Source organism: Zingiber officinale, chromosome 10A, assembly GCF_018446385.1.
Source record: "Zingiber officinale cultivar Zhangliang chromosome 10A, Zo_v1.1, whole genome shotgun sequence".
Classification (NCBI taxonomy): Eukaryota; Viridiplantae; Streptophyta; class Magnoliopsida; order Zingiberales; family Zingiberaceae; genus Zingiber; species Zingiber officinale.
The window spans coordinates 38580539-38604862 of record NC_056004.1 but is presented as its reverse complement, the minus strand read 5'-3'; the positions used below and the strand labels follow the sequence as shown (position 1 = coordinate 38604862).

The window sequence follows — 24324 nt, the reverse complement described above, 5'->3', positions numbered from 1 at the left end:
CAACATCCGGAGGTATATGGAAGGGGTCGAGCCGAAGGAGGTCGGACGTGGTACCGGTTGAGCTGAGGGAGGTCGGGCGTAGTCAAGTTGAAGGAGTTCAAACATGGCCTAACTGAGGAGGTATGCCAAGGATGAATTAAAGGGGTCAGATGTGGCCGGACTGAGGAGGTCGGGGATAGTTGAACTAAGGAGATCGGGTGTGGTCGAGTGGAGAATGTTAACAGGTCAACTCGGGCTGAGCTTTCCGAGTGAGGTTACCTAGCCGAAGTAAGTTTGGAGGCAAGCCTAACTTCGGTTGGGGGTCGATCTGACTCACCTAGATCTGAGCTTCTTAGGCTCAATTGGCTGGATGAACCCAACTTACCTCGGGATCACCCTTGATGAGGCATGATTTGACTCAAGCAAATTTGACATATTCGACTTTGATTTACAGTTTAACATGACTCTTGACTCTACTGGCATATGTCAGTGTCCTTTGGGTGTTCGGATTGTAAATGCAATTTGTGGAGTAATTTTGATTGATTTCCTCATTGTCTATATTCACATCGCACTCATACAAGGGAACATACACGGATACAAATGAGTGATTGTACGAGGATGGAGAACGATTCTTATGATAACACTTCTTTCATACAGAAGGATGAATAATTTAAAAGAGGTTACAAATACTCATGTGTACTATTTTATCTTGGAGGAGTTAGGAAAGGCTTGAAGCATAGGAGGAGGCCTGTCAATTCCACCAGGTTCAGAATGAAGAAAACAATCTGATCACCAGGAAATAAAATGGCATGTTGGCGTTTCTGTGCCCAGGAAAATATGACACCCCCAGCTGCAGGAGCAATTGCTTTGAAAAGGGACATTGCAGTCACAGATATCCCATTTGCAGCTCCTCTTTGTTCTTGAGGCACCGAGTTGTTTTGCAGAAGGAATAGGCTAGTAATGATGATCATAGAAAGAACATTCTTCAGCAGAGATGCGAAATTCACGATGACCTTGAGTGGAAGCCCTGATATACTTGACATAAATGGATAAGCGGCAAGCAAAGGCATAGACAAAACCTGCATTTTGGAAAATAGTGTGCATCAAGAATAGATGAAAGATGATTTTTGTCTCTAATGAATGAAGGAATATGTGAGCAAGTGATAGTTACTGCAGCTACACGAATCGAGTTGATGGATCCGAGGAGCCTCTCAATTGGAGGATAAAGAAAAACTTGTAAAATTAGAAGACCAAAACCTGAAATATCCATCATGTTTTGAGGCATTATCGACTGTAAGTCTAAGAAATGTGCTAATTTACTGGGCACCTGAACTTGCAAGCACCACACCAACATCTTGAGATGAAAAGCTCAGTCCTCCATAGCTTTTATCACTAACGGCCCATAATGAGAATATCTAACAATAGTTCAGCAATGGGTGGTGGAATTAGTTACGACCAAGAAAAGTCATATGTGCTTTCTATACAATAAAATATAGAAAACTTGAAGAAGGTTGTTGGCAACACTTGAAAGAATCTATAACCTTTGTTTGGACAACAATTACCTCACTGTAAGCCGTGTCATGAAGAGAAAAAATACAATAAACAATGATCGATGACATCAATGGCCAGTTCTTGAGTAAGTTCTTTGAAGGAGCATCATTTTTCTCAAATTCACCATGTCCTCCTCTTAAGCCAGAGCTGCATATAGATGTTTCTACATCTTCAGTTGCTACATCCGCCATGGTTTGCGGATCATGGTTGTGCAGTGTCTCCTATGCGATTATTTGAGGGAGTCATCAGTTTAGCTAATCTTAAACAAACACATATTTCTGCTGGTATATGTTGGACTAAATAAAAGTTAAACTCACTGGAAGCCACAAAGAAGCTATAAAAACTCCAAGTGCAAGAAGTGAAATAAGAGCACAAGGCAAACAGTAAGGAAACCTACAAAATATTGTAATACACTGTACACTGATCACGTCCAAAAATTAAAGGAAACGAAATTTGAGTTATGAAGGTCAAGTGCTTATACCTTGCAAAGAAAGAACCTTGGGAGAATATTTTGGGATATTTTTCTGCAGGCTGACACCATAGAACCAAATCACAACATAAGCATAAATAATGAGGTAAAAGACAACATTAATTTTAAGTTAGAAAATTTGCTAAAATAATCTGAATAAATGATTTCGGTTCATGCATAATTTGAAACCTTTTTGCAAGTCTAGAAGATCATATTTGAGTTATAGTTTTGCCATTTCAGCAGTGGTACTTGCAAAAGAGTAGGACTACAGCAAAAGTTTGAAGTGTTAGCACAAGCCATGAAAGAGCTCAAGTGACATAATAATTAGAAAGAAAGATGGCTTCCATCATCTACTTGTGGATTAAGTATGGGGAAAAGAATGTTAATCTATTTGATAAATTTTTCAAGAAGGTTATTGTTTGATAGGGTTTGCAAGAAAGTTATGCATGGCACAATTCTTATTACTACGTCGTTAAATAGAACAATTATCACCTGAGCCAAAAAACCTCCCAGAGCAGGGCCAATGATCAAGCCTATGCCCCATGCCGTGGATACCTGAAAAAAAGAAACACCCATGAGCAATTATATTTTCTGAATGACGCACGAAAGAAACTTAATCAATGTTGAAACGAATCAGCGACAAAGAAAATTACAAGAGATACTCCAAGAGATTGATGCTCTTCTCTACAAACTTCCACAGAATAAGCCTGAAAAATTGTTACAGTGTTTGCTTTTGTCATTCACAATATGCATGAATTCATCTATGCAAACTCAAGGATACAACATGAACACCTACCTTCATTGGTCCATTTACACCATTTAGTAATCCAAGTAGTAACCTTGTACTGATAGCCATCCAGTAACTTGCACTCAAACCAAAGAGTGTGTTGAAAAGGACGCTGAAGAAACAAGGCAATAAATAAAATATAATGTGGAAATAAATAACAGAAATATATTGGTTTCCCAGACCAACACCAGAAAGATTGAATCTACTAACACAGAGAAGATGCTGATAAGTATAACTGGTTTTCTTCCATATTTGTCAGCAACTATTCCCCATAACATGGAAGTAGATGCCCTTCCAACCATAAACGAAGCTCCTGAATTCACAAAAAGGAAACAACACACAAAATAGACTCCTTATGAATTATGATGGTCCATTATTAACAAATAAAATGCAGAAATCAGTCATCTTGTACTGTTGCTGTAAATCTCACCAACAAAACCTGCGTAGAACCCAATATCTTCCTCTCTTTCTGCAACATGCAAGTCTCTTATCTATGAAGAAGCAAAATGCAGCAGGAGAGAGTCGACATTGAAAAATAGAAGAGAAAACGACGGCATAGGTAACACAACTTTACCATACCATGAAGTACAAGAAGGGAAACAATGATAATATTGGCAGAGCTGAAATCAGAAAAGGGGAAAAATAGAGATTAGAACGAAGGAAAAGTACAAGTTTAAAAATACATATATACCTGTGCAGAGGGTAACTATCCACACATAGAAAAACTCTTTGTAGGGAATCCCTGGATTACTTTCCTTCTTCCTGTCTTGCTTGCATCCTGGACAATCATCGAAGAAATAAACCTTGGGGTTCAACAATGGTTCCCTGTTCTCTAGCATTTCTGCCTGAGACAATATCACATCAAAGCGCATGAGTTCTCGATCATCCAACTCTTTATAAGTTCAAAGAGAAAATTAAAAAGAGGAGAGGCGTGCAGAAATCCCACATGAATTTTTAGATCACGGCATGCGTCACCCATTCACTGTGGAGGAGAAGATGCGTTGAGAAAGCGACGGAGGCCCGGTTTAAATTGCACCGTCTATCTTTGGTTATTGGTTATAATATTATTTGATGTGATAGAAAATGAAAAAGAACTGAAGAGTTGGTCCTCTGGGAAGTGACTTGGACTCGACAACTTGGATCAGTATTCACGTGACGTTGACTGTGTGAGACTATGTTCAGTTGCGCACAATAACTTTTTCTAAATTTTCATTTTTTTTATGATTTTTCTTTTAATACCTATTATTATAATATTAAGACAAAAAAATAATTCATACTAAATTTATTTTGGGCGTGCATGAAATATACGACTTAAAATATTTAGAGTAATATTGCTATATATATTTATCATGTCCGATCACTGAGTCCACAGACGTGGAAATGTGGTACTTTTGTTGACGGCGTATGAACCCTTAATTGGTGTGAGCCTCCGGTGATAACTTGCAAACACAAAATCGAGCCGGGAAGGGATTCCCGGTGACGATCCTCCGACGCTTAAGTCAGCTCCGACGAGAAGAAATCGAGGCAGAATAACGAGCGTGAAGACTAACTACAGTAGATGAGAATGCATACCTCCGTCGAAACCTGGGGTCTTTATATATGACCCCTGGGAAGCGCGTACACGCTTCTCGAGGCGTGCGCACTTCCCAAGACATACCTCAAAATGGATGTGTCAGAAAAGTACGTATGGCGCCATACCGCAACTGTCCAAATATATCTCTGCCTTGACAGTGGAAACTTCCACAGTACGATTCTCTGTTCGGCCCGGCCGCCGACCATGTTGTTTGTCGGCAGCACATGTCTCGAGAAGGATATCACCAGCTGTCCCCTTCGTCTTCTTCTACACCTTTTGTCTGCTACTAGTCTGAACGGGAGAGGTGTTTGGACTCACTGCCATTCGGGAAGGGACATGTACCGGACTAAAAGGAAGAGACGCTCGGCCCGTCGCTCGCCCGGTAGTTCGGTGGACGTCATGCTGAACCGAGCGGGTTGTCCACTCGGCTGAGGGCGACTGGCGCGGTCTTCTAAACAAAAGGAGTCATGTTTGGCTTGTGAGCATTGGAAGCTCAGCATAACGACCGAGCTGTCAAAGCGCCGGCTCGGGCACTATCCGCGTCGATCGCTCAGATAAGTTAACTTTGACTACGACCGCCATAGTGCCGTTAACCATCCTTCCGGCGAGCCTCTCTTTCTTACCACCGGATCACGTGCCTCCCCCTTAAGTCTAGTCGAAGGAGACTGTAAGTCCGACTGACTGGACTAGTATGCCAACACAGGGTCGACCGGTCAGGCATGCCGAGCAACCATAACATTACCTCATACCGCCGAACGGAAGCATGTCCGCTATCACTTGGCAGAGTTTTTACTGATTGGTCTGCCTATCTGAAGATGATCAGCGATGACCTGCTTCAGTTCTCCTCGGAATGCTCGCAAATCCCGTCTATTAGGGCAAAGCATGCGGCCACTCCTTCGTAATGACCTTCATTAAATGCCCTCCTATGATTGACAGTCACGTGGCACCGACGTTGTCATCGCACGCACAAGGCGACAGGCTCGATGTGACCTCTGGCGGTTTGAATTCAACAATGCGATTTGTGCCTTGGAGCCTGCAACCTAGATCGAACGGCTCCGCTCGGCCGAACCTCTCTTTTATAAAGTTGTAGCGTTGTTCCTGCTTCATTTCACAGTTTTCGTGTTTTGGTGCTCCGGCTACTTGGTGCTCATCGCTCCGTCGACGATTTGCGCTCAGGGTTCCGTTAATTCACGCTTTCCTTCCCTCCTTCGAGTAAGGTCATTACTTCTTCTTGTCTTTGCCTCTGTTTTTCTCGCCTTTTTGAGCTTTTGGTGTTTCCTTGTCGTCTTTTTCGTTGACCTCCCTATATTCTCGCCTTCTCCACTGTTCCGGCGATGGCGAGTTCGTCTGACCCTGCTCTCGGCCTCTGGTATGCCACCATGGAGAGCTGGTTTGATGCAGGTGATGCGGTGAGCCTTGTCCGTACCTTCGAACTTCCTCCTGACCATAAATTAGTATTAGCTACTTCGTCCGATCGGCCTCATGATCCGCCGACCGACACTACTTGTTTCTTCCGAGACCAGTTTGTAGCCAGTCTGCGTTTCCCCATACATTCGTTCGTCATTGAAGTATGCAATTATTTTCGCCTCCCGCTCGGCCAACTTGTTCCAAACTCGTTTAGGTTGCTGTGCAGCGTGGTTGTCTTATTTAGGTTGCACGGCATCCCTTTAGTTCCCAAGATTTTCCATTACTTCTACTATCCCAAACAGTCCGAGTGGGGTACTTTCCTTTTCCAATATCAGATCGGACTTGTCTTCTTCGACAAAATGCCCACCTCCAATAAACATTGGAAAGAATACTTCTTCTTTCTGCGTTTACCCGAATCGCTGCCCTTCCGAACCAAATGGCAGACCGTCGTACCCACTCCACCAGAGCTCGGTAAATACAAGAGCCAGCCGGCCTATCTTCACGCAGCCAACCTGCTGGCCGGCCAAAAGTTCAACATCCATAAGCTGCTCTGTGAGGGCATGCTATACATATTCGGGTTGAGTCCGATCCGCTCAAAACTTCCAAGCAACATGGGTAAGAGCTTTCTCGATCCTCTTTTCCTTTTGATCTAACAGATTTGTTTTCCCTTTTTGCAGCTGACATCATGATGCGCACTCGCGCTACCGAGCGGATGAGGTTGAGGGCCGCCGAGATTGAAGTGGCGGCTGCTAAGGAGATGGCCGACCTTGGCATTACGCCGGTCAGCTCACATGAAGGGGAGAGCGGCGAGGCACATATTGCTATCGGGGGATCAGCCGTTCGGGTCTCTTCCACAGAAGTGGTGGGCGACGCTACTTCGTCAGCCACACACCCCTCTACTCAAGACGAGGACGTGGAGTAATCGACGGAGGATGTTCCTTTGGTGATCCGCAAACTCCGCCGGACGGAGATACCTGCCCGTTCGGCGACACCTGCGGAGCAGGTTGGCGCTCCTTTCGCAGGGGTTGACTTGCTCCGGCTTCTGTCGAAGCAATTTCCTCATATCGCACTCTTTCCCAGCTCGATCGACCGATGGATCCAATTGAAGCGCAACCAGTCAGTTCTTTGCCACCGACCCGTCGACGTATACGGCGCTCCAGCATCATTTCCGCTCCGACCGGCCAGTCCTCTGGTCCTTCAGGTTCAGCTCAGTCTGCTCCGAGCGGCCGCCGAATAGTTAAGGCCATCCTGCACCTACCAACAGAAGAGTTCCTTCTAGCAGCTGACCGGTCGACAATTCCATAGCACCAAATCACCATTCGTGGGTTGCTTGCCAGAATATGGGAGGATGCAAGGGCCCTGTGTTGCCATGATGACCCCCGGTCAAGTCGGCGACAGTCATCTGCAGCAAGCCACCGGTGTATGCCTCCCCCTCCTTCCTTCACATTATTATTTTTGCTTGGCTTTTAACGTTATTTTCTCTGTGTGCAAAGTTAGGTGGAGAGCATCGTAGTCAGCAACCGCTTGGCGCTGCTAGAGGAAGAGTTGAAGAAACTTAAGATTTCCGGGGGAGGCTCGGTCCAGGGGCCTTCACCTGCTGAGCTGAAGGCCGAGCTGATCGATACAAAGAGGCTCCTGGAGGATGAGCGACATAAATCCTCTGGACTGGAAACCACGGTGGCTCGGCTCGAAGCGAAGGTCAAGGCACATGACCAGGAGATCAAGCTGGCGACTGTGGAGAAGAACAAGGTCATTACTGATCTGGACGCAAAAAATTTTGAGGCCCGGGCGTTGGAGCAACGTGTCCAGGAATTAGCCGACAAGCTATCCGCCGAACGGAAAAGTCGATCGGTGGAAAAGACTGAATTCCAAGGAGAACTGAAGAATCTCCTAGACGCCCTTGAAGTTTCTCGAGCCGCCCTCAAGGAGTCCTAGGACGGCGAATCAGGCCGCTTTACTGTGATGAGGCAAGCTTATGTCCGCTCGGATGATTTTGCCCAGAAGGTCTGTGACCGGCTCGTTGTTGCCTTTGAGGAGGCCATTAATTCTACGACTGCTTATCTGAAGGGTAAGGGTCACCTTTCTGAAGCGATGACTATCCCGCCTAAGGATTTGGTCGGGCTGCTCGATGTCATCCCTAAGCCAATCTTTGATTATCTGGAGTGAGGAGGGTTAATCCTTTTGTAAGTCATTTTTATAAGTCGTGGATGTATGTTGGCCGTTCGGCTGGAACTTTTTTAATGAAATTAGTTTTTCCGTGTTTACTCCTGTCATTGGTTGATTGCTTAGGTCCGAGCGGAATACTTGACCTTAACTTCTGATAAATCCCAGGATAGCGACTCCTGGATATGAAACCGTCATTCGACCACTAACCGACGATTTAGATATTCTTTTGATCGGATATTCATGCTTGCCGAACTGACCCTTAGGTTGTCATTCGACTTTAGGGTTTTATTGTCGGCGCCCGATGGGCTTCTGGCCGGGGGTTTATAGTCGCCGGTTTTGACTCCAGAGTTTAACGTCGTCGCTCGACGGTCTTCCGAGCGGGATATTTATGGTCGCCGCTTCGATCCTAGAGTTTAACGTCGCCGCTCGACGGTCTTCCGAGCGGGATGTTTATGGTCGCCGTTTCGATCCTAGAGTTTAACGTCGCCCTCGACGGTCTTCCGAGCGGGATATTTATGGTCGCTGCTTCGACCCTAGAGTTTAACGTCGCCGCTCGACGATATTCCAAGCGGGATATTTATGGTCGCCACTTCGACCCTAGAGTTTAACGTCGCCGCTCGACAGTCTTCCGAGCGGGATATTTATGGTTGCCGCTTCGACCCTAGAGTAACATCGCCGCTCGACGGTCTTCCGAGCGGGATATTTATGGTCACCGCTTCGACCCTAGAGTTTAACGTCGCTGCTTGACGGTCTTCATGGGGCCTAGCCGTTCGGCGTATTCTTTTCTTTTTGCTATCATTCCTGCATTCAAAGGGAACCAAGGAACGGAAAGTATATATAACGAATTACATGGGCACACCTTTCATCCAACTCGATACGGTTGAAGATGCTTAGCGCTCCATGGTCGCTCTAGCTGCCGTCCATCTTCATCCTCGAGGTAATAGGCGCCCGATTGAAACTTCTCGATGACCTTGAAGGGCCCAGCCCAGGGTGCCTCCAGCTTGCTCACATCTTCGACCGACTTCACCTTTTTCCATACAAAGTCGTCGACTTGGAATGCCCTGGGAATCACTCGCCTGTTGTAATTCTACTTCATTCTTTGCCGGTACGCCATTAGCCGGATGGATGCCTTGGCTCGCGCCTCGTCTACCATGTCCAACTACAGCTGCCTCCGCTCAGCATTACTCGCGTCATACTGTTGCACCCAATCAAATTCTACTCCGACCTCCACGGGAACGACAGCCTCCCCTCCGTACACCAAGTGGAAAGGCATGACCCCCGTTCCCTCCTTAGGGGTAGTGTGAATCACCCATAACACGCCCGAGAGCTCATCTACCCAGCTTCCATCGATATGGTTGAGCCGAACTCGAAGAATCCGAAGGATCTCCCAATTAGCGACCTCAGCCTGCCCGTTGCTTTACGGATAAGCCACGGAGGTGAAGTGCTGCTGAATGCTATACCCCTCGCACCATTCTCTGAGCTGTTGTCCGACGAATTACCGCCCATTGCCGGACACGAGCCGTCATGGAATGTCGAACCGGCATATGATGTTCAGCCAGATGAACTTTTTGACCATCTGCTCGGTTATTTTCGCGAACAGCTCGACTTCCACCCATTTTGAGAAATAGTCTACGGCTACTAGTAAAAACTTCCGCTGTCCGGTCACCATTGGAAATGGTCCTACAATGTCCATGCCCCATTGATCGAAAGGGCAGGACACTGTGGATGTCTTTAACTCCTCCGTAGGACAATGTGAGAAATTATGGTATTTCTGGCAAGACAAGCACGTGGCGACTATCCGAGCGGCGTCTTCCTGTAAAGTTGGCCAAAAGTAGCCGGCCAAAAGAATCTTTCCCGCTAACAAGCGACCGCCCGGATGCCCGCCACATGAACCTTGGTGTGCCTCTTGCAGAATATAGTCCACATCCTCCGGACCAACACATTTGAGTACAGGCCTGGAGAACGCTTTTTTGTAGAGCTGGTCGCCAATGAGGATGAACCGACCAGCTCTCTTCTTGAGCAGATATGCATCCTCCCGATCGGAAGGCGTTGCCCCTAACTTCAGAAATTCTGCTATAGCCATCCGCCAGTCATTCGGGAATGTGAGCCACTCCATCCGGTCGATGTGGGCGACCAGAGATACCTGCTCGATTGACTGTTGGATGATAATTGGTGATATCGAGTTGGCTAGCAGAGCCAACTCATCTGCAACCTGATTCTCCACTTAGGGGATCTTCTGGATGAGCACCTTTCAAAAATTGGCCATCAGTTTTTCGAAGGCTTCCGCATAAAGCTTGAGCCTGACGTTGCTTATTTCGAATGCTCCCGATAGTTGCTGTGTAGTCAACTATGAATCTGAATGAATTAAGACCTTGTTGGCTCCCACAAGCCGAGCGGCCTGTAGGCCCGTTATCAACGCCTCATACTCTGCTTCATTATTGGTCGCTCGAAAATCCAGCCGTACGGACAAATGCATCCATTCCCCGTGGGGGGAGATTAATAGCACACTGATCCCACTTCCTTGTTGAGTGGACGATCCGTCCACGTACACCCTCCAGGTGGCTTCGGGCTCGGGATCTAGTACCTCAGTGACAAAATCTGCTAACGACTGCACTTTGATGGTCGTCCGGGGATGATACCGTATGTCAAATTCGCTAAGTTCTGTGGTCCATTTGATTAGCCGACCGGACGCCTCTGGATTGAGAAGGACCCTCCCCAGGGGGCTGTTCGTCATCACAACGATCGGGTGCACCAGAAAATAAGGGCGGAGCCTTCGAGCGGCGAGTACCAGCTTAAAGGCTAACTTCTCGAGACCAGTGTAGCGGGACTCAGCATCCTTTAGTATGTGACTTAAGAAGTACACAGGCTGTTCTTCACCGTCCGGCCTCACAAGAGCCGACCCGACGGCATATTCAGTCGAGGACAAGTAAACTCTAAGGGCTTCCCTGGCGACCAGCTTGGCTAACACAGGTAAGGAATTGAGGTATACTTTAAGCTCTTCGAAGGCTTTGTTGCACTCTGCGTCCCATTGGAACTTAGTGGCTCGGCGTAGAATCTTAAAAAATGGAAAAGCTCTGGTCGACAATCTTTGAGTTAAATCTGGACAGTGCGGTTATTCGTCCCATAAGGCATTGAGCTTCCTTCAGATTTCTGGGAGGTGGCATGTTTTGCAGCACTTTCACTTTACTGGGATTTGCCTCTATGCCCCGCTCAGTCACGATGTACCTCAGGAAGCGCCCACTTTTTGCTCCGAACAGACACTTCTGGGGATTTAGTTTGACCCCATATGTCCTCAGCATCCCGAAGGTTTCCTCTATATCTGCACAAAGGTTGACCGCTCGGATTGATTTAATAAGTATGTCATCAACGTATACCTCCAGATTTCGCCCAATCTGCTTCCGGAACACTTTGTTCATGAGCCGCTGGTATGTAGCACCTGCGTTCTTCAATCCGAATGGCATCATGTTGTAGCAGTAAGTGTCGTCCGCAGTTATGAAGCTTACTTTCTCCTGATCGTCACGGGCGAGCGACATTTGATGGTACCCCTGATATGCATCCAACATGCATATCAGCTCGCACCCAGCCGTCGAATCCAACATTTGATCAATCTAGGGCAAAGGGTAAAAATCCTTCGGGCATGCCTTATTCAGATCCCGGAAGTCAATGCAGACTCTCCACTTGTTACCCGGCTTGGAGACCAGCACCACATTCGCGAGCCAACTCGGGAATTGCACTTCCCATATATGACCTGCTTCCAGAAACTTCTCGACCTCCACTCGGATGATGACATTCTATTCCGCACTGAAGTCCCTCTTCCTCTGCTTTATGGGTCGAGCTTCCGGTCGGACATGAAGCTCGTGATGTGCGACGCTCGGTGAGATGCCTGGTAGCCCATGTGTTGACCACGCGAAGACGTCATTGTTGCGCTGTAGGCATCTGATCAGCTCCTCCTTCGGGCCGACTTCCAGGTCGGATACTGTTGGTGCAACCTTAGGTCAAGGTTGACCTGGTTGACCCACATCGAGTTGACCTGACTCGAGGTATATTTTGATGTTTGACAAGAATAGAGAAGTTATATTTTGATGTTTGACAAGAATAGAGAAGTTGTATTTTGATGTTTGACAAGAATAGGAACTTGGGAGTGTGGGTGCAACCTTTGGTCAAGGTTGACCTGGTTGACCCGACTTGAGTTGACCTGACACGGGAAAAGTCCAAGTATGGAGACTTGGCAGGGAAAAGTCAAAGCAGGGAGCTTGGCACGGGAAAAGCCCAAGTATGGAGACTTGGCACGGAAAAGTCCAAGTATGGAGACTTGGCACGGAAAAGTCCAAGCAGGGAGCTTTGCACGGGAAAAGACCAAGCAGGGAGCTTGGCACGGGGAAAAGTCCAAGTATGGAAGCTTGGCATGGGAAGTCAGAGAGGGCTCGGTAGCTCGTTCTCTGAACTGGATGGAGTCGGAGAGGGCTCGGTAGCTCGTTCTCCGGACTAGGTCAGAGAGGGCTCGGGAGCTCGTTCTCTAGACTGGACGAAGTCGGAGAGGGCTCGGTAGCTCGTTCTCCGGACTAGGTCAAAGAGGGCTCGGGAGCTCGTTCTCTGGACCGGACGAAGTCGGAGAGGGCTCGGTAGCTCGTTCTCCGGACTAGGTCAGAGAGGGCTCGGGAGCCTGCTCGGACCGCATGAGCTGGAGAGGGCTCAGCCTGCCTCCTGACTAGGTCGAGAGGGCCCGGAGCTCGCTCCGGATCGGATGAGGAAGCCGGAGAGGGCTCGTGAGCTCGCTCTCCTGACTAGGTCGAGAGGCCGAGCTCGCTCAAGTCAAGGAAGGCCTTAGGATTTAGGGATGGGAAGCTCTAAATCCACATGGGCATTGGATCGGTCAGCAGACCGATCCAGTGATACTATGGGTTTTCTGATCGGTCTGGTGACCGATCAGTAACCAAACAGTGGCTCACTGTAAGTTATCTGATCGGTCACCAGACCGATCAGGAAACGATCAGGAGGCAGAGAAGGTAGGGGGATCGGTCTGTGGACCGATCCACCTATAGCCTGATCGGTCCACAGACCGATCAGGCTTCGAAGCCAACTCTCTGTGAGAGTTGGTTGATCGGTATGGGGACCGATCAGCCTAGGGCCTGATCGGTCCACAGACCGATCAGGGTCCTCCTGGACCGATCAGGTTGGAGCCTGATCGGTCTAGGCCTAGCCGTTGCGACACAACGGCAAGATGTTGCTCTTTGTCTTCTTCGCAGGTGCAGATATAAATCAGATGCTGAGGGCCTCTACAGTAACTCTTCTTCTTGTTCCTCACTCTTGCGATCTGAGCTTTGCTAAGCTCCCTATTCTTGAAGCTTCGTGTGATCTTCCCTCGACTGGGTGATCAGCTATTGTTGACATCGTGAAGTTGCTGCTTCATCGAACTCCAGTCGACGAGAAGGCAAGCAAAGTGTTTTTACATTCATATTGTTCTTGTTTTCTTTCTCTATTGGTTGTACTCCATTCTTGCTGTTGCAAGAGAGATTGTGGCGAGGTTTCTCCACCCAGAAGGAGTTCATATTAGCCGATTATCCGGGGTCTCATCCACCGACGGATTTATAGGCTTCGTCCACCTTACGGACACGCCGAGGAGTAGGAGTATCATCTCCGAACCTCGTTACATCATCGTGTTTGAGGTTTGATCTTCTCGACTTTTGTTTCTACATTGTCTTTCCGCTGTGCTAACCTAAATTGTAGGAAGAAACGAAAATTTGGGGTCGGCTATTCACACCCCCCCTCTCTAGCCGCATCCGAAGGTCCTAACAAGTGGTATCAGAGCGAGGTCGCTCTTCGTTGGATTAACACCCGGGGGAGCATGAGCTAGAGAATGGATCAACTTGGAGAAGACATCATGATTCCACCCTTCTACGATCGCGACGACTTCGCGTATTGGAAGGTAAGAATGAAGTATTTTCTTATGACTAACCTAGTGAATTGGAATTGTGTATGAGTAGGTTTTACTCCTCCGGTGGATAAAAAGGGAGAACCTCTCGAGAAGAAGAAGTGGACGAAGGAACAAATCCACCAATCCACAATCAACGACGAGGTAACGAAAATCCTTGAATTTTCATTACCTAATGATATATTGTGTAAGATAGGTGGATACAACGATGCCAAGGAGTTGTGGAACAACTTGGCTAAGTTCCATGAGGAGAGTTCCAATTCAAGTCATGAAGAGGAGTCAAGTGAGCCAAGTAGCTCACATCATGGAGGTATGAAATTAGAAGTTGAGGGCTGCTCAACATCTAAGGAAGAAGAGGAGAAGAGTTCTTCTTCAAGATTGGAGCAAGAAGAAGAAGCCTCTACCTCCGGAAGGGATGAAGAAGAGAGTTTATGTTCATCCTCAACCCTAGGTAACTCAAGCAACTTAATTTCAAGTGAATTACATATAATGTGCTTTGAGTGTAGGGAATATGGGCATTACAAGAGTAAATGTCCAAAGAGGATTAGGAAGACTCCACCGGCATCAAAAGTCAAGGAAGCCGGAGTCCCGATACGCAAGGGCAAGGAGCACGTGGTGTGCTTCCAATGCAAGCGAAGGGGACATTATAGGAGTCAATGTCCGAGGGGGAGGCAACCTCACAAGGACAAGAGACCAAGCACATCTATGGGGGGAGCTAAGGCAAACCCTAAGGTATCTTTTAAGGCACATTATTGCAATTCTAATAAGAAACATGCTAGTAGCTTTATTGCAATTGCCAATGATGATAAGCATGATAACCATAGAAACCGATACATGTGCTTAGGTGCCAAACATGTTAGTCTAGGTAAGGATGATACTAGAAATGTCAACCCTAGAATTAACTCATCTAAGGTTAAGGAAAACCTAGGTAGGAATCCCAAAACAACTAGACATATGCCTAGGAATACATCAAAGAAAAATGACAAATTAAAACTTGAGGTATTAGAGAAGGAAAATCAAGTCTTAAGGTCAAGACTTGACACTTTAGAAAAGGCCCTTAAGAATTTGGAGAAGTCAACTCTAGGGTCTAAGGGTCAAAAACAAAAGCCCAAGGACATGAGAGGTTTGAGTCACAAACCTAAGTCTCAAGTGGTCAAGCCCACTTATCATAATGTTCCATTCGATTATGGAACAAGATCTAGGGCTAGGAAGACCATCACCAAGGTCACAAGGGGAGTCACCTCTAGAGTTGATCTTGATGAGTCCCAAATGACCAAGGCTTTAAAGCCTAGGAAGGTCATTAGGAGGGTTGCTAGGGAAGTCATCCCTAGTGAATATTTAGTGAACCCAATGAGCTCAAATAGGTTTTGGGTTCCTAGGAGCGTGATTTCATCACGCTAGATGGTTTAGGGTATGCCAACCTTAATTGGATATGCAGTTAACCTACTCATGGCAAAAGGTGACATTTTAGAAAGTTTCAAGGTATAACCAAGCCTTGAAAATGAAATTAAGAACTATTCCTAAGGTGATTAGGATGTGCCAACCACATTTGAGGAGTTTACTAAGATCAATCTAATTGGCACATAGTGATCTAAAAATCTTTAGTATATGATTTTAGGTCTATTACACTTAGGAATATAGAATTTGTGGCAAAATGATCAAAATTATCAAAAATGGCAACTAAGGCTAGAATTAGGTATTTTCTATACCTTTATATGTTATTTGCCATATATTGTCTGCCATATGCCATGTCATGACATCATATTTATTTTATTATCATTTGAAATGTCATGATAATGCTTAGGTTAGTTATATGTCATGCCTTATTTAAGTTTCATACTTTATGACATGACATCATGACATTGGCACATGTTTTCACTTATGATATTATTTTATGTCATGTCATCATCTCTTTCATTTATGATCAATTAAATTGATTTAAGGATAAAAACTCAATTTGATATGGAAATCAAATTGTTGTCTAAAAAATGCATGAGAACTTAGCTTAAGATGACCTAAACCCATATCTCACATCAAAATTGACTTGGATGTGTTTGATACACCTTCGATGTGTGTGAGATATTAGGATTATGAGTTAGGATCAAGGTGCATAGCTCTTGTACCTAGATGAGCCTAATTCTAAATTGAGGATCATAGGGAAAGCTTGTGTACAAGTCATGTACATTTAGCCCTAAGATTGTGGTCCTAAATTGAATGGTTTAAAATCATTTCAAAATTGATTTGAAAAACCTTGATGAAGCTTTTCTAGTGATAACATTCATCATTAAGCAAGTTGATACAAAGATGGATTAACCTTGAGCTATTTCAAAGTTTTTCAAACTTTGTATCAAGATTTAAAAATGGAAGTTATTTTCATAGAAAACTATTTTTCCATGATAATATATGTTATGAGGAATGTATCCTCAAAATTTTACAATTTTTGAAATTTTTTGTAATTTTTTAGTGGTTTCTGAATTTTGGGAAGAAAAAAATTTCAGAACTCTTATCAGAGAGTTGTGGACCGATCAGAGAAGAGTCTGATCGGTCCAGAGTAGTGTGGATCGGTCACTGGACCGATCCAGGGAAGTGTGGATCGGTCTGGTGACCGATCCAGTAAAGGCTGAGCGTGCCAAAATGCTGATTTTCGACTGATTGTCTGAAATTTCAGCTGGAAGTGGGTATTTTAGATTTCTAAAGGATTGAAACTCTCCAAGACATTGTTGGTGTAATGGTCAAGGGGGAGTTGACCTTTAGGGGGAGTTTTACCTAATGGTCAAGGGGGAGTTGACTTTTAGGGGGAGTTTTTACTCGATTTCTGAGGATGAGTGATATGGGATTATCACTAAGTTGATTGTTGTCTTTAGTATCAAGGGGGAAATTAAGGGTTTCAATGAAAGGTACGGGACTTTCATTAGGAAGAAACTCTTAACCTTGATTCACTCTTTTTGATGTGTGTCAAAAAGGGGGAGAAATGTCTAGAGAATGTTCAAGGAAGAACATTGGAGTTTGGGGAGAATGTTCAAGGAAGAACATTGATTGGAGAACTATTGGAAAACCTAAGTTAGGTTATCGGGTTAACCTAACTTGATTATGGTTTTTGTCAAACATCAAAAAGGGGGAGATTGTTGGTGCAACCTTAGGTCAAGGTTGACCTGGTTGACCCACATCGAGTTGACCTGACTCGAGGTATATTTTGATGTTTGACAAGAATAGAGAAGTTATATTTTGATGTTTGACAAGAATAGAGAAGTTGTATTTTGATGTTTGACAAGAATAGGAACTTGGGAGTGTGGGTGCAACCTTTGGTCAAGGTTGACCTGGTTGACCCGACTTGAGTTGACCTGACACGGGAAAAGTCAAAGTTTAGAGACTTGGCATGGAAAAGTCTAAGCAGGGAGCTTGGCACGGGAAAAGCCCAAGTATGGAGACTTGGCACGGAAAAGTCCAAGTATGGAGACTTGGCACGGAAAAGTCCAAGCAGGGAGCTTTGCACGGGAAAAGACCAAGCAGGGAGCTTGGCACGGGGAAGAGTCCAAGTATGGAAGCTTGGCATGGGAAGTCAGAGAGGGCTCGGTAGCTCGTTCTCTGAACTGGATGGAGTCGGAGAGGGCTCGGCAGCTCGTTCTCTGGACTAGGTCAGAGAGGGCTCGGGAGCTCGTTCTCTAGACTGGACGAAGTCGGAGAGGGCTCGGTAGCTCGTTCTCCGGACTAGGTCAGAGAGGGCTCGGGAGCTCGTTCTCTGGACCGGACGAAGTCGGAGAGGGCCTCGTAGCTCGCTCTCCTGACTAGGTCGAGAGGGCCTGAGCCTGCTCGTCTGGACCGCAGAGTTGGAGAGGGCTCGGTAGCTTGTTCTCCGGACTAGGTCAGAGAGGGCTCGGTAGCTCGTTCTCTGGATTAGATGAGGAAGTCGGAGAGGGCTCAGTAGCTCGTTCTCCGGACTAGATCAGAGAGGGCTCGGTAGCTCGTTCTCAAGACCAGGAAGGCCTTAGGATTTAGGGATGGGAAGCTCTAAATCCACATGGGCATTGGATTGGTCAGCAGACCGATCCAGTGATACTATGGGTTTTCTGATCGGTCTGGTGACCGATCAGTAACCAAACAGTGGCTCACTGTAAGTTATCTGATCGGTCACCAGACCGATCAGGAAACGATCAGGAGGCAGAGAAGGTAGGGGGATCGGTCTGTGGACTGATCCACCTATAGCCTGATCGGTCCACAGACCGATCAGGCTTTGAAGCCAACTCTCTGTGAGAGTTGGTTGATCGGTCTGGGGACCGATCAGCCTAGGACCTGATCGGTCCACAGACCGATCAGGGTCCTCCTGGACCAATCAGGTTGGAGCCTGATCGGTCGAGGCCTAGCAGTTGCGACATAACGGCAAGATGTTGCTCTTTGCCTTCTTCGCAGGTGCAGATATAAATCAGATGCTGAGGGCCTCTACAGTAACTCTTCTTCTTGTTCCTCACTCTTGCGATTTGAGCTTTGCTGAGCTCCCTATTCTTGAAGCTTCGTGTGAGCTTCCCTCGACTGGGTGATCAGTTGTTGTTGACATCGTGAAGTTGCTGCTTCATCGAACTCCAGTCGACGAGAAGGCAAGCAAAGTGTTTTTACATTCATATTGTTCTTGTTTTCTTTCTCTATTGGTTGTACTCCATGTTGGTGCAACCTTAGGTCAAGGTTGACCTGGTTGACCCGACTCGAGGTGACTTGACTCGAGTTGTATTTTGATGTTTGACTTGGGAAGATTGTCGGTGCAACCTTAGGTCAAGGTTTACCTAGTTGAGTTGCATATTGATGTTTGACACTCGTGAGAGAGTTCTATTCTTGATGTTTGACAAGAATAGGTGTTTGGGAGATTGTAGGTGCAACCTTAGGTCAAGGTTGACCTGGTTGACCTGATTCGGGAAAAGTCCAAGCAGGGAGCTTGGCACGTGAAAAGTCCAAGTATGGAGACTTGGCACTGGAAAAGTCCAAGCAGGGAGCTTGGCACGCGAGAAGTCCAAGTGTGGAGACTTGACACGGGAAAAGTCCAAGTATGGAGACTTGGCACTGGAAAAGTCCAAGTATGGAGACTTGGCACGGAAAAGTCCAAGCAGGAGCTTGGCACGAGGAAAGACCTAACTGGATGTTAGGGTGGAAAAGTCCCGTGAGTGAAGCCAGAAAGGGGTGGGAAAGTCCTCACCGATATTAGGCGCTGGAAAGTCCTAGTGAGTGAAGCTGTGGAGAAAGTCCTAACTGGGATGTTAGGCGGTGTGGAAATCCTGGTGAGTGAAGGTGGAAAGTCCCGTGAGTGAAGCCGGGCAAGGGAAAATCCAGATAGATCAAGGGTAATCGGACATCGGTGTTGAGAAGTCCAAGTGAGTGAAGCTTGGCATATGGAGTCGGAGAGGGCTCGTGAGCTCGTTCTCCAGCTAGGTTAGAGAGGGCACTCTAAACCTAGAGTTGGATCGGTCTGCAGACCGATCCGGAAACTTCGAGTTTCCCGATCGGTCAGTGACCGATCGATTCCACTGAGCATATCAGGAGTTCTCGATCGGTCCTCAACCGATCAGCGACGATCAGTGAAGAAAGAGCTCGATCGGTCCAGTGGACCGATCAGTGTATGCTCGATCGGTCTCCACGACCGATCGAGACGAGTGCGATCGGTCTGGGGACCGATCAGCACAAGGCCTGATCGGTCCCCACGACCGATCAGAAGCCTGCATCGATTAGGTGAAGCCTGATCGGTCCAGTTCTAGCTGCTGCGTTGCAACGTTAGTTTCTTCACCGCCTTCTTCAGGTATAAAGGGGTCGAGAGCTGCTGCTGCTACTTCTCTTCTTCTCTGCGACAGAGCTGCTGTTCTGGTGCTTGAGCTTTGTTGAGCTCTTCTTCGCAAGCTTCGCGTGAGCTTCATTCCACGATTGGATCCGAGAAGTTGCTGCTTCATCAGGGTTGTTGCTGACTTCAAGAAGGCAAGCTAGTGTTGTTGCATTCATATTGTCTTGTATTTCTTGTTGTATCTGTACTCTTTTGCTGTTGCAAGATTTTGGCGAGGTTTCTCCACCCGTAAGGAGTATATTTTAGCCGGGTTTCCGGGGATTCATCCACCGACGGATTGACAGGGCTTGTCCACCTTACGGACACGCCGAGGAGTAGGAGTATCATCTCCGAACCTCGTACATCGCTGTGTTAAGGTTTGATATTCTTCCTTTCGTTTCCAGTTTATTTTTCCGCTGCGCTAACGAAGTGTAGGAAGAAACGCGAGCGATTTGGGGTCGGCTATTCACACCCCCCTCTCTAGCCGTACAAAGGATCCTAACACTCCATTCTTGCTGTTGCAAGAGAGATTGTGGCGAGGTTTCTCCACCCAGAAGGAGTTCATATTAGCTGGTTATCCGGGGTCTCATCCACCGACGGATTGATAGGCTTCGTCCACCTTACGGACACGCCGAGGAGTAGGAGTATCATCTCCGAACCTCGTTACATCATCGTGTTTGAGGTTTGATCTTCTCGAATTTTTTTTCTACATTGTCTTTTCGCTGCGCTAACCTAAATTGTAGGAAGAAATGAAAATTTGGGGTCGGCTATTCACACCCCCCCTCTCTAGCCGCATCCGAAGGTCCTAACAGATGCAACGAAGGTGGTGGCCTCCGGTTCGCCATCCCGAATTTGCACTTCTTCTTTTTCTTCATAAACTAAGGCGGGAGGCCTTTCAGTTATAGCATTTACCTCGATCTGGGGGGCCTTTTAAGCAGACCTCGACTCAGCTCGGACCATTTCCACATAGCAGCGCCGTGCTGCCAACTGATCGCCTCTGACTTCTCCCTCTTGATCCTCGACAGGGAACTTGATCTTCTGATAGAATGTTGAGACGACAACCCGGAATTCACTGAGGGCTGGTCGGCCCAAAATGACGTTATACGCTGAGGGTGCGTCCACTACGATGAAGTTAATGGTCCGCGCCCTTCTGAGCGGCTCTTCACCGAGCGAAATGGCCAATTTCATCTGGCCGACTGGCTGAACCTCGTTACCAGTGAATCTGAACAGGGGCGTTGTCATAGGCAGCAACTCAGCCCTGTCGATCTGAAGCTGGTCGAACACCCTCTTGAAGATGATGTTGACCGAGCTCCCTGTGTCAATAAAGATGCGATGAATAGTGTAGTTTGCTATTACCTCTCAGATAATGAGGGCGTCGTCGTGAGGCATTTCAACTCCGTCGAGGTCGCTAGGGCCAAAGTTGAACTTGAGCCCGTTCGCCTTCTCTCGATTGCATCCTACGGCATGAATCTCCAACCGTCGGGCGTACGACTTGCGGGCTCGGTTGGAGTCTCCGCTGTTTGGCCCTCCAGCGATGATGTTGATTTCCCCCCGCGCGGTGTTGCTCCTATTTTCTTCCTCCCGAGCAGACGGTCTGGCTCGCTCTTGGGAGGCTCGGTGGTTGCTTCTTGGTTGATGCGGATGTCACTGCTCGGGTGACTGTCTGGTTGTTCATCGTCCGACGTTTTGGTGATTATGATGCTGGTTAGGTGAAGGCGATCGGCGGCGATAGTTCCTTGGATTAGTGATTGGGGTGAAACTTCGACAGTCGCGGGTGTTGTGGGTTGCCGACTGATGAAGTGAACAAAATATGAGAGTCCATACCTTTCCTCTCGGCTTAGGCCGTTCGACCTCCATGTGTTAGACAGTGTGCGACCTTGATTCATGATGCGACCTCATCTCCTCGACCCGGGGTCCTCTGGGTGGTTGATGAATGTCTTGAGGCCGCCGCTCGCCCGGTGCTGCTAACTCTGCTGGTGTTTCCTTTTTACGGGTCGCTTGCGCCTCCTCCACGTTGATGTATTCGCTCACCTTTTTTAACATATGCTCATAATCACGCGGCGACTTCCTGATGAGCGAGCGGAAGAAGTCACCATCCTTCATCCCCTGGGTGAAGGCATGCATCATGGTCTCGGATGAGATTGTAGGAATATCCAAAGCGCCCTAGTTGAATCGCTGGATGTAAGCTTGGAGAGTCTCTCTGGCCCCCTGCTTCATGGAGAACAGATTGACGCTAGTCTTTTGATAGCGCCTGCTGCTCGCAAAATGGTGGAGGAAAATCGTTCAGAAATCCTTGAAACTCCGAATCGATCCGTCCGGCAGCCTTCGGAACCAACGTTGTGCGGAGCCAGACAGAGTGGTGAGGAAGACCCTATATTTTACTCCGTCGATGTATTGATGAAGAGTAGCGGCGTTGTCAAACTTACAGAGGTGGTCGTCCGGGTCGGTTGTACCATTGTACTCTCCGATCGCTAGCGGAGCGTAATGCTTCGGGAGCGGGTCTTGTAGAATCGCCTCAGAGAACTGGTGATTGATCCGCTCGGGGGATGACTCGGGTCGAGGCGTCTTTCCTTTCCTAGCCTCCCGAACGGGCGCTTCATTGGATGATCCTTGGTTGTCTTGGCCAAACTCGAACGGAGTCTGGAACAAGGCCCGATGGAAGGGAATAGGGGCAGCGGGTGCCTCTCCTGGCGTGTCAGTCTGCCCTCTATTCTGCACCCACATAGAAAATTGCTCCGATCGATCTTCTAGTGTCGCTCGGCCCCCTGATGCTGAGGGGGCTTGCTGTGCCAACCGCTCGACGTGAGCCTTTTGTTGCTGCTCCACTATCTTCGCTGCTCGCGCCTGGATGAGCGCGTCGAGCTCTTCTTAGGAGAGCGTCAGGGTATGTTGACATCCAGCTTCTTCCATCGCCTCGGCTTCGGATTCAGGTGCGTTCCCACAGACGACACCAATTTGATCCTGTCCGGGCGTTGAGTCGACAGACGTTGGGAACGTCGCACTCTTGTTGACGGCGTATGAACCCTTAACTGGTGTGAGCCTCCGGTGAGAACCTGCAAACACAAAATCGAGTCGGGAAGGGGTTCCCAGCAACGACTCTCCGACGCTCAAGTCAGCTCCGACGAGAAGAAATCGAGGTAGAATAACAAGCATGAAGACTAGCTACAGTAGATGAGAATGCATACCTCCGTCGAAGCCTGGGGTCTTTATATAGGACCCCTGGGAGGCGCGTGCACGCTTCTCGAGGTGTACACGCTTCCCAAGACATACCTAAAAATGGATGTGTCAGAAAAGTACGTATGGCGCCATACCGCAACCGTCCGAGCATATCTCTGCCTTGACAGTGGAAACTTCCACTGTACGATTCTCTGTTCGGCCCGGCCGCCGACCATGTTGTTTGTCGGCAGCACATGTCTCGAGAAGGATATCACCAGCTGTCCCCTTCGTCTTCTTCTACACCTTTTGTCTGCTACTAGTCTGAACGAGAGAGGTGCTTGGACTCACTGCCGTTCGAGAAGGGACATGTACCGGACTGAAAGGAAGAGACGCTCGGCCCGTCGCTCGCCCGGTAGTTTGGTGGACGTCATGCTGAGCCGAGCGGGTTGTCCGCTCGGCTGAGGGCGACTGGCGCAGTCTTCTGAACAAAAGGAGTCCTGCTTGGCTTGTGAGCGTCGGAAGCTCGGCATAATGGCCGAGTTGTCAAAGCGCCGGCTCGGGCGCTATCCGCGTCGATCGCTCAGATAGGTTAACTTTGACTACAACCGCCACAGGGCTGTTGACCATCCTCTGGGCGGGCCCCAATTTAATTTTTAAATTCTAAAAATAAAATTTTATTAAAATAATCAAAAATAAAAAAATATATATATAAAAAATTATTATATACTGTATACAGTCACACAGTGCTTTTACAGCACACTGCCTATAAAAATAACGGCAATTTACCAAAAGGCGTACTAGGTTTAATGTATTTACCAAAAGGCGTATCACCGTTTGGTATTTACCAAAAGGTGCAGTTTACCAAAATCTATTCCCAGATTACCCCTCTGGCTAACCTGGCAACCGCCTTTTTCAAACACATTTTTCCAAGCATCTTGTCACCGTCTCTCTCCCTCCATCCCTCTGCGTGGTGTTATAAACTTGAAAGAAATATGAACCCTGCGCTTGCCATTACTGCTCGTGCTGGTTGGCAGGATTGCAATAGACCAGTTAGGTTTATGGCATAATGGCTGCTAGAGGAGACCAAGGACAAATTAAGTTAAGAACGTCAACAGAGAAGGACAAACTTCTTGCAAGAGGGAAATTAGTAGAAGCACACATTTAAAGATTTAGACATGTATGTATTGATTTTTTTACTGTAAATATGGATATTGATGGTAAATAAAAATGACAGTATTGGTGGGAAGGGTGGCGGCAAAAAGTGTTGTTATGGTTTATTTTGGTTGTGTGGGGAATAATATTCAACAACACCTGAATTATGATGTAATAGAAGACTTAATCGATTTAAGTGATGTTAGTTTCTGACATTGATAGTTAAGTTAGGCTAAAAATTATTTATTTATTTTTAGGGTTTAATCAGTGGTGGTCCTAGTTTACAAGAAGTATATGCTTCAAAAGGGGCCTGATATCTATGTTATCAGGCCCACGTTGGGCCTGATATCATCGA

At 47.1% G+C, this 24324-nt stretch overlaps 1 protein-coding gene and 1 pseudogene across 1 annotated transcript; both read right to left on the bottom strand.

The window, feature by feature from the left end:
- Positions 1-488: 488 nt before the first annotated feature.
- LOC122027451 lies at positions 489-3694 on the bottom strand (annotated as a pseudogene).
- Positions 3695-9454: 5760 nt separating this feature from the next.
- Positions 9455-11393, bottom strand: LOC122026610. The gene is made up of 3 exons (XM_042585345.1): positions 11109-11393; positions 10304-10987; positions 9455-10087 (listed from the first exon to the last, which is right to left on the bottom strand). Exons 1-3 carry the CDS (start codon positions 11391-11393, stop codon positions 9455-9457), a joined length of 1602 nt encoding a protein of 533 aa, XP_042441279.1.
- Between the last annotated feature and the right edge of the window lie 12931 nt (positions 11394-24324).

Excerpts from the sequence above, each read along its gene's own strand:
- LOC122026610 (XM_042585345.1), bottom strand. The coding sequence starts at position 11,393 with ATGCCATTCGGATTGAAGAACGCAGGTGCTACATACCAGCGGCTCATG. Across the intron at positions 10,988-11,108 it reads CAAATCCCAGTAAAGTGAAA|ATTCTACGCCGAGCCACTAA; the intron begins GTGCTGCAAAAC and ends CCATTTTTTAAG. Across the intron at positions 10,088-10,303 it reads GGCTTGTGGGAGCCAACAAG|TCAATCGAGCAGGTATCTCT; the intron begins GTCTTAATTCAT and ends ATCATCCAACAG.